This window comes from Fusarium oxysporum, chromosome 12 (assembly GCF_000149955.1).
Source record: "Fusarium oxysporum f. sp. lycopersici 4287 chromosome 12, whole genome shotgun sequence".
In the NCBI taxonomy this organism is placed as follows: Eukaryota; Fungi; Ascomycota; class Sordariomycetes; order Hypocreales; family Nectriaceae; genus Fusarium; species Fusarium oxysporum.
Window position 1 is genome coordinate 1859847 of NC_030997.1, and position 9157 is coordinate 1869003.

At 47.6% G+C, this 9157-nt stretch overlaps 5 protein-coding genes across 5 annotated transcripts in view; 2 read left to right on the plus strand and 3 right to left on the minus strand.

The window, feature by feature from the left end:
• Window positions 1-208: 208 nt before the first annotated feature.
• FOXG_14692 (dTDP-glucose 4,6-dehydratase) lies at window positions 209-1261 on the plus strand (the record flags this gene model as incomplete). Its single annotated transcript, XM_018394754.1, has 2 exons — window positions 209-688; window positions 740-1261. 2 exons carry the CDS (start codon window positions 209-211, stop codon window positions 1259-1261), a joined length of 1002 nt encoding a protein of 333 aa, XP_018254302.1.
• A 206-nt stretch (window positions 1262-1467) lies between these two features.
• On the minus strand, window positions 1468-1919 carry FOXG_21605 (uncharacterized protein; the record flags this gene model as incomplete). The annotated part of the gene is made up of 2 exons (XM_018401949.1): window positions 1468-1846; window positions 1897-1919. The coding sequence occupies 2 exons, from the start codon at window positions 1917-1919 to the stop codon at window positions 1468-1470; spliced, it is 402 nt and encodes a 133-aa protein (XP_018254303.1).
• A 1511-nt stretch (window positions 1920-3430) lies between these two features.
• Window positions 3431-3679, minus strand: FOXG_21606 (uncharacterized protein; the record flags this gene model as incomplete). The annotated part of the gene is made up of 2 exons (XM_018401950.1): window positions 3431-3528; window positions 3568-3679. The coding sequence occupies 2 exons, from the start codon at window positions 3677-3679 to the stop codon at window positions 3431-3433; spliced, it is 210 nt and encodes a 69-aa protein (XP_018254304.1).
• Window positions 3680-3686: 7 nt separating this feature from the next.
• Window positions 3687-3950, minus strand: FOXG_21607 (uncharacterized protein; the record flags this gene model as incomplete). The annotated part of the gene is made up of 1 exon (XM_018401951.1): window positions 3687-3950. One exon carries the CDS (start codon window positions 3948-3950, stop codon window positions 3687-3689), a length of 264 nt encoding a protein of 87 aa, XP_018254305.1.
• Window positions 3951-7935: 3985 nt separating this feature from the next.
• Window positions 7936-9157, plus strand: part of FOXG_14694 (uncharacterized protein) — a gene marked incomplete at both ends in the record, with an annotated part of 2201 nt that continues 979 nt past the window's right edge. The window contains one exon of the mRNA XM_018394755.1: window positions 7936-9142. Coding sequence (XP_018254306.1) covers window positions 7936-9142 — 1207 coding nt within the window. The remainder of the gene's footprint in view (window positions 9143-9157) is intronic.

A 9157-nucleotide genomic window follows, 5' to 3' on the forward strand; every position in this document is an offset into this window, starting at 1 on the left:
TTCTGAATCTCTGCGCCTCCGTGATATTGTTAGCGGTATGATCGAGTTAGAGACGGATTATTATACGAGAGAACTATCCGTTATTCAACCCATCGTGTACCGTCTCAACACCAACCTGCACTCTTAAGTCCCCAGTTCACCACTGTCCTTCATTCTACATTCTGGAACTTCAACAACTTCTATCACCCTATAGAACACATTCGTCAAAATGTCTGGAATCAGGACAAACCGCACAAATGGCACAAGCGGCTTGCACATTCGTGTACCCAACCGCTTCCTCATCTGGGGCGGTCACGGCTGGATCGCCGGCCTTCTCAAAGACCTCCTCCACCACCAAGGCAAAGAAGTCTACACCACAACAATCCGCATGGAAGATCGTGACGACGTTGCCAAAGCACTTGAAGTCTTGAAGCCAACGCACGTTCTTGACGCTGCGGGCTGTATAGGACGACCTAACGTCGATTGGTGCGAGGATAACAAGGCGCAGACCGTGCGCTCTAATGTTGTCGGTACTTTGACGCTTGCAGATGAGTGTGATAAGCGAGGTATTCATTGCACTGTTTTTGCGACTGGGTATATCTATCAGTATGATGAGGAGCATCCTATTGGGGGGCCTGGATTCAAGGAGACTGATGCTCCGAACTTTGATGGGAGCTTTTATTCTATGACCAAGGCCCATGTTGAACCTGTGAGTGTTTCTGATCCTGGTGATATACATGTCTGATACGAGTACATATAGATCTTGGCTAGCTTTAAGAATGTCTTGATCCTCCGCCTTCGCATGCCAGTAAGCGACGATCTCAACCACCGAAACTTCGTCACCAAGATTTCCGAGTACGAATTCGTCGTCGACATACCCAATAGCAACACCATTCTTCACAACCTCCTCCCAGCATCGATAATCCTCGCTGAGAACAAAGATGCCGGGGTTTACGACTTTACCAATCCTGGGGCTATCTCACATAATGAGGTGCTTGGCTTGTTCAAGGAGATTGTAAGACCCGGGTTCACATGGAAGAACTTTAGTATTGAGGATCAGGCTAGGGTGATCAAGGCTGGACGAAGTAATTGTCAGTTGGATACTGCTATGTTGGTGAAAAAGATGATGGGGTATGGGCATGAGATTCCGGAGGTTCATGAGGCTTACAGGCAGTGTTTTGAGAGGATGAAGGCTGCGGGGATCCAGTGGTTATTAATACTGGTCAATAGTCTCATTTTTCTTCAGTCTGTTTGTCAACGTCCGTCGCTCGATAGATCTTAATTTAATTATGGTTACCTCGATTTTCGCACTCTCTCGAAGCTATTCACTTCTGGTCGTTCAAATCCTTTCAAATCTCACAACTAGGTTGCATTCAAGGCTATGTACCAAGTATCACACTTTATCACTTTACACTGCTACTCGTTTTAAAACTCCTTTCTTCATCAGGATTACCAATCCTCCGCACAATCCCCTGGTACGAACGGTGCTCAATCCATCTCCAGGACCATCTTGGCCTCAGGACAATAAGAGTAAATATGCTCCCGCCTCACTTTCGTCCCCCATATACTCCCATGCATCCATCCCGTTCCACCAATATGATACCCCATAGGCTCATAAGACCCATCGCGCCAATCATCTATACCTTTCACCCACTGCCCCGGACTTCCAGGCAGCTCCATCTGCTTCATCATGTTCACATGCTCGCACTCTTCTTTATCATAGTCGCCTTCGCATCTCGGCTCGGGTACTACCTCCCCAGGCCCGCCGTTCATTGCCCCTGAAAAGAGCTGGGACACAGAGCCATTTGCGACTTGACCATCAATGTGGTGACCAAGACGCGTTGAGAGCCAGACATCCTCGGGATCGCTGTCGTTGGCGCGCTGTTGGTTCTGCAGGATGCTGATGATACTGCTTACCCGACGGATCGATAGTCCTCCATTGCCACCGTAGCGTCCTCTTGTATCCCAAGGTGCCCCGGCATAGCGTTGTTGCTCACGGTAAGACTTGCATTATCGTTGCTATCGGCTGGTACATTTCTGGAAGAGATGTTGTTGATAAGTGTATCATCGGCCTCATGGTGGCTTTGCTTGGAATAATCCTGTGAGTGACTGATGATAAGTGCTTTGTACTTGTTGACTAATCTTTTGTAGGTACTCGGCTGCTATTTTGAGACAGGGCCATAGAGCATAAAATTAGACCAATGTAAAATTAGAAATAGAACGCAGAACATATAGATATACTTGTGATACTGTACAAATATTCTTTAAAGTATCACATGCATCCAACTCGCGCAGGTTCATATCAGTGAGATGCTGCATGCTTGCGGGTGAAAAGAGTGGGAGTTGATTGAGATGCACACTGGAGGGGAATGGTAAATTATTCCACTTTTGGAGGGGCTCGGGGCATTGATTTACGGAGCTTGGGGCCATTGGCCCTGCGTCCAGATTATGTTAGAATGGGGACTCAGAGACAGTGGCAGGACCCTAAACTCGGCTGTGGACAGTGTAGATGGTCAATATCGCGAATGATAAATAAATAAACAATGTACACTGCGCAAGTCTATGAGATTAAGGTTTCATCATCAGCGTATTGCTTAATATTATCAATGCGTCTAACGGCTGCTTGATTTACGAGACTCTGTCCAAGTTGATGCATGCTGTTGCTTGTGAGTGGCTGCATGTTTGAGCGGGTCGGGTTGATGATCCGCTAAGCGTAGTGTTAGAACATTACCCTATATGGAATCTAAAAGTAAAGTAATCTCAGATCTTATACATGCATTGTCTACAAGACAGGTTAAAGAGTCGGGAGCTTCAACAAGGCCACGATATCGAATTATCTTAGGCGTAGACAGATTGATATTTAGCCAAGGACGTCTGCAAAAAATAGTATTATTAAGATATTGACACAAATATCCGGTTGCAACGTATGACCAGGCATTCACCATTTCATGAGACCAAGACAACAATCCAGAGCGACCGGCGCTCTGTTACAATCATGCTCAATTACGCGTGAAGTTAGAATGCATCCATAAGAAACGGAAGTTTCAGGGGTTCTGTACGATGTATATATTGACTTTCAGCAACATGATGAAAAAAGAAAAATGAAACAAAGCAAATCGAAATAAAAGTTAGAGAATATGCAGCTCTCGTAGCCATGTTCGCCATCCTAAAACATATAAACATCCTTCTTTGTACGCCTGTTCAGAAACTGCACGCGTCAGCTCCTCTAAAGCAACTCACCGGCATTCCCACAACTCCTTCCATATACTCGCCATGATCAACAACTCTTTATATATTCCTTCTGCTAAGCTTTTATACAGGACTAAGAGTACACTTTCAGCAAGAATCTTCTGTCTAGCCTCAGTATACTTGTCATTTCTTCCCATTACTGGTCTGCTTTTCTCACCTTTCGCATCGCTGCCTCTCGTGCCATCTCCAACAGACTATCGCGCTAAGTCAATCCCTCGCCTTCCTCGCTGTCATTTATCTGCGCGTCTTGTCTCAAGAGTCCTGGAACAGTCTCTCGACCATTTTGCGGACGTCTTCGATCTGAAGTTAGGGGACTTTGGATCTGAGACACTTGCATACGTGGGACTAGAGCACCGTGCCGGGCAAGACTGGGTCTTTTGGCCTGAAGCTGACCTCTTTCAGAGTCACTTGACTCCTCAAGTTCAAGAGCCTTCTTGTCCTTCTTGTCCATCTCAACATCAATGTCTTGCTCCGATGCCAATAGCACCTTGGCCCTCATAGTCTCTCAAGTCCTGTCGTTCTTGACGCAAGGCCCTGTCCAAGGTCTCTGACATCAGAGCATTGTACTTTTCGATAAGGGTATCCTTCTCTGCGAGTATCTTCATCAACCCCTCACGATCAGCTGTCATCTCTGCAATCCGAGCTTCCAGCTTCTGACCATGGCCTTGACTCTCTGCAAGACTCCCCTCAGGGCCTCGCATTTCGCTTCGAGAGTGAGGCATTGGACAATTCCTTGGCGTATAAGCTCGGAATTCTTCTTTGCATTTCTCTTATCGAGATCTGCCATTTTGGGCCTCGTGCTATCTTTAGTAATGTTCGTGTGGGTGAAGTGTTAGTCCTTGTTTTCAATTGTTTATGTTGGGTTGAGCTTTTGATTTGATGTCAGAAGCCTTCTTACCATTAGAGAGTGTTGTCGTTTGGATTGACAAATTTTCGTCGGGCTTATATGAAGCTGTCTAGAAGAGTCAGCATTTATACTTAGAATCTGCAAATCGGCCTTTTATGAAATGGCCAATATCCTGCACCTGATATTCGTATACGATTTTGGACCAGCTGTCCTATCTGTGTTCACAAACCTCGATGTTTGATCATTTAGTATTCCGCGAGGGGATTGGCGTGTTCTGTGTTCTAAGCTGACTATGGCCTTGATGAAGCATTCCTCTTGGTAACTTACTGTTCTATATGGGCTTGTTCATCGTGTGTTCATTTTCGCAGGCAGTCGTTTAATACAAAACAGATATAGACACTGTATAGTGTTCTGCGAGTACAGTTACTTTGGGCCCAAATGTAAGTAATGATAAACAAGATAATATATCATCTTCTGTTTTGTTTGTTAATAGGGACTGAGAAGGCAGTGGTTGAAATACAGGCTCAGCATAGGTCCAGGTGTAGTCTCCACATCTGTAGAGGACGTTCAGTCAATGACCTTTGATTGGATAACAAAGAGGCGTGAGCGTTCAATTGGACGTAAAATGGATCAAATGTTCATATTCTATCTCTGCTCAACTAGGAAAACCTGCTCCGGGACTCTTCAACCTTAAACGCAGAGCCTGCTCCAACGACTGGAAACTTGCCCATTAAAATAATGCTGCTATGGTCTATGATGATTATGATGGATGTAAGCAGGTAGGTCCAAATACGTGCTAAACATACTGAAAATTGTAAAGACGTGATTCTCGCTTAGTTCGCGTTTTGCACCGAATGGCTTTCGTTTTTCAGGATCATCGAGGAGATGGGATGGAGTATCGAACGTGGCAACAGCGAAGAGACCACGGTCAGAAGCGCATTGCCGCTTAAGGGTGATGTTGGGATTGATAAGGGCTAGACAACCAGGTACGCATTCCTTGATTGACGACCATGTTCTCAAGCGGTTGTCGGCGGACCGTAAACAGTGGAGTGTACGTCGCATTCCTCTCTTCTTTAATGTTGGAGACGCAATGTGCCAATGAGTAAATTATAACCCAGTCTGGGTAGCGACTGCTCTTGGGTGGTTCGTGCCAAGCGCCCTCTATAGGTTCTGGATGCGGTGGAAATTTCATTGGTCGGATCGACGGTGAAGGTGTCTCTAAACGTGGTGCAAAGAATCTATTGAGTATCGCGGCAGGGGCCAGCGTCCGGGGCGAGTGGCTGGTCAGTTCGCTGTCTGACATTTTAGTGGCTGGGAATCGGTGGCGTTGCCGATGGACTTACAACTTCTGGCCCAAGGCTCTCTTTCTCGTCAGCTTTCATCGTTGGGATAGCAAAGGCGACCTAGGACCAGTGAAGTCCTGTTCTGGACAGGGATACATAGCGGAGGTGCGAGATATCAACACGACAATGAGCTTTCTTCTACCAACACCCAACATCAAAAGCGCTCGCACAAACCCGCTGCCATTGCCGCCAAGACTGGCGGGTGCAAGTGGCGTTCAGCAGCTGAGTATGGTAGCGCCGGTCACTTCGCTTAGCTTTGCGAACAGTGCCAGTCCCTGCCACCCCTCCTTTTTGAACAGTTATACATTGGAGTGACAAGTACTGAATAGGGTCACCATGTGTTACAAAGTACATCTATGTACAGCCGTGAATAAGCCACTTTCGCTTTGGTCCAGGTCACAACAACTTATCCCCGTGTAGAATGAACCCCTGAACCTGGCCTCTTTTGACTATGCCACACTTTCAGCACTGGGGCCACTATTCCCTTTTGGCTTATCAACCCAGTCGTCGGATCGATACCTGATAGACGGGTAAGGTGAGTTCTCTGACAACATGAAGAGGCGTTCCAAGGTATTGTTCTGGTAATGCAACCGCGAAGATGACAAAGGGGGGCAATGAAATATCTCACTCTACCGAAGAAGTCACTTTACTCTCTTTGACAATCTAGAGCAAGAAAACACAAGAAGTTCCGCGAGTCTATCTGCAAACCTGCAACTAGTGAAATGGCCTGGATCTCTCTGACGGAATAGATTTCCCCACACTTGACCTCTGCTTTTCCCATTTACCCGGCTGTCAGGGTGGATATATTGACCCCGATCGCACTCGCAAGGTCCCCCGCTCTATTTGCCGTGTTTCATGGGCTATCCACGCCAGGGAGTCCATCCCGCAAGGCTCACCCCCACCCACGGTGCGTGATCGACCCACCAACGTCTGACCTTGCCAAACCATCTTATTAGAAGAAGTACATAGCGCGCGCGGCAGAGCCACAGGGGTAGAGCAACCGTCCCAAGTAACATAGGCGAAGAGAAATAAAGCTAGTGGGTTCACGTCTGCTGAGCTGCTCAGCTTACGGGCGTAGTGTCCTCTCCTCGCACTCGCCAATTAGCTAACATGCAATCGTACTCAATTGTCTGGGTGGTAGATTTGTCATCAATATAGAGCACCTAGATCCTATTGGATATGCTACAGCAGCAATGTGAAGTGGCTTGGCCACGATGATATATCACTTTCCTACAGGCGGACGGCTTAGCCCAAAGACGAAAGAAGAGGAAATAACACAAGTGATCATCTCTCTCGCTTAATTTGTCTGTTGAAGGGTTTTCCCAAGCTGCCTCCTGTCAATGCTTTCTCGTCTTCTCTTCATCCTTTCATTCTCGCTTCTGGTCCGGCTTTGAGGGCAAGTGAGGAAATAGCCTCCTTATAACAGGATCTCTGCCACGCTTAACTCATCCATCATGTCAGACTCGGACATCGAGATGCCTTCATACCCTGAAACTCCATCACTCGTTACCCAACCCAGCCCAGACTCCCCCAAAACACCAGCTGAATCTGACAACGATACTCCCTCTACCATCTCAAGAGTAGGGAATACCTACCCTTTACTTTAACTACTGTAGGCTAAACAAAGCGCCAGCTCACAGCATCAGCTCTACCCCTATACTCCAGTTAGACACATAACTCTTCAACATTGCGTAAGCCTTTTGCGATAAAAGAACCTATGCCTTTCAAGTGCTGCTATTGGATACTCTATATGGCATTCTTTATAAATTCTCCTTGGGCATCAGCTCTCACGACCGTTCTCTTGTTATTCGATGTGGATACATTATACCTCTGGCAACTGTTCATGAGCAAGCAGTGGCTGCAAACATGACATTGATTGCAGATCTGGTTAATTGGTGATAGTTTCTTTGTTCCTTTGTTCAAAAGAATGTCTTTGCCTGACCACGTCAACATTCACCCTCAAAAGGGTTGCTGCCTTGGCGATGGCCTGGAGGCAGCAGATGATTTCCAACCACTGGCTCTCTCTCTCTTCCTTCAACGTCTCACAATACAGCTGACAGTGGAAATTGCTTGAGTTCGTCAGGACATCGAGCGCTCCGGATTCAGAATTCAAGAACAGACAAATATTGGCTTCCTTGCACCTAGGTCTCAATACTCTGCCAGTGGCTCCGTTGGTTTGCCTGAGCCAACTACCTGTACCTAAATCACAGACATACTACGTTCATGAATCACCAGCCCCTGCCTACCCCCACTTACTGATTCCCACTGGTAGCATATATAAACGCGGCTAGAGATCGTGACCTCCTTCTCGAGATGTCTTAGGCAGACAATATCGAGAGAGTGTGTCAACTCTTTATCTGTACAACACCTCGAATTCTTTCATCTCAGACGCAAACTCTTTTGTCTCGACATCTTTCGTCTCAAGACTTTACTTCTGTATCTCAACTATTCTCATCCACATCTTGGCCGCTTTCATCCCCATCTATAGCTCTTTCCTCCGCCCCCCACCGCGTCGCCATGTCTCTTCAAGAGCCCAGCGATCGAGAGCGCCGCATGTACTATTGCGGCCTTCCAAGCGGCCCGAAACTGGTCGCTCGATCCAGCATCACGCCCTGGTTTCAACCTCATGAATGGCCGAAGAACAAGAGGCTTGATGTGGCTACGGGACACAAGATTCAGCAGCTATGGAATGACCCACAAGGATCCCTTCGAAAACTCATTATTGGAAACCTCAGCGGCATCGACTGGACCGCCATTGACATCTTGCGCGTTGGGTACGAGGACGCATACCAAGATGCTGACCGACTATCACAGTGCCCAGTCACGATGCTCATTTCCGTAACTGAGAACTCGACTTCGTTCCGACAGGCAGAAGCCACAATCATCGCGTGCAAAGATATTCTCATCCGGTTCGGGCTCAATGACGTTGAAGTCGAGATGAAGGAAAGTATCGTCAGCACCACTGCCTCGACCCCAGGCCCAGCTACCTCGGGCCCGTCAGCTGGCCAAAGTGCTCCACGTCTCGACCCTGGCCCTTTCGACAACGACATCAACGATACTAAGTACGACTTCTTTCGGGACATCTCAGAGTATATAGGAACGTCGATTGATTCACCTCTTGAGTTCAAAGAAGGGACAAAGGGCCTCTACCTACAGGGCAACAATGGTAAAACGTACGCACTTGCATGCCGACACAGCCTTTTCTCGGCAGAATATTTCAAGGAGTACCGTTACTACGACGGGAGCGACACCAAATATGTCCTTCAGCCAGGGAGTGACAATCTGAGCAAGTTGGTGGGACGCTTCAAGGGTAAGAAGGAAGCAATTGATGAGACCATTAAGGAGATGGCAAAGCCCGCCTATGACGCCCCTGAATTCCAGGAGAAGCTCCCAGATTTCTTGCAAGAGCAAACTCTGCTGCAGTCTTGCCAGCCTCGCATGGAACAGTTTGATAACGAGGCCTGCGCTGTCATTGGTCGTGTTGAGTTCTCGCCTCCTATCGAACTTTGCTCTCAACGTCTCAGACTCAGAGATTGGGCTCTGGTCGAACTAGCACAGGACAGCTTTACCACCAAGCTGAGCGAGCTCAGAAACAAGGTCCCAGTCACGCAAGGCCTCTCATCGCTCGTGAGCAGGATCCCTGCCTCTCCGACCGAGATGGCCCGTCGGCTACGCTTTTCAGCTTCTAATGAACTGGCTATTGGACCCATCATTATCCCCGGAAGTGAGCAAGACCCCC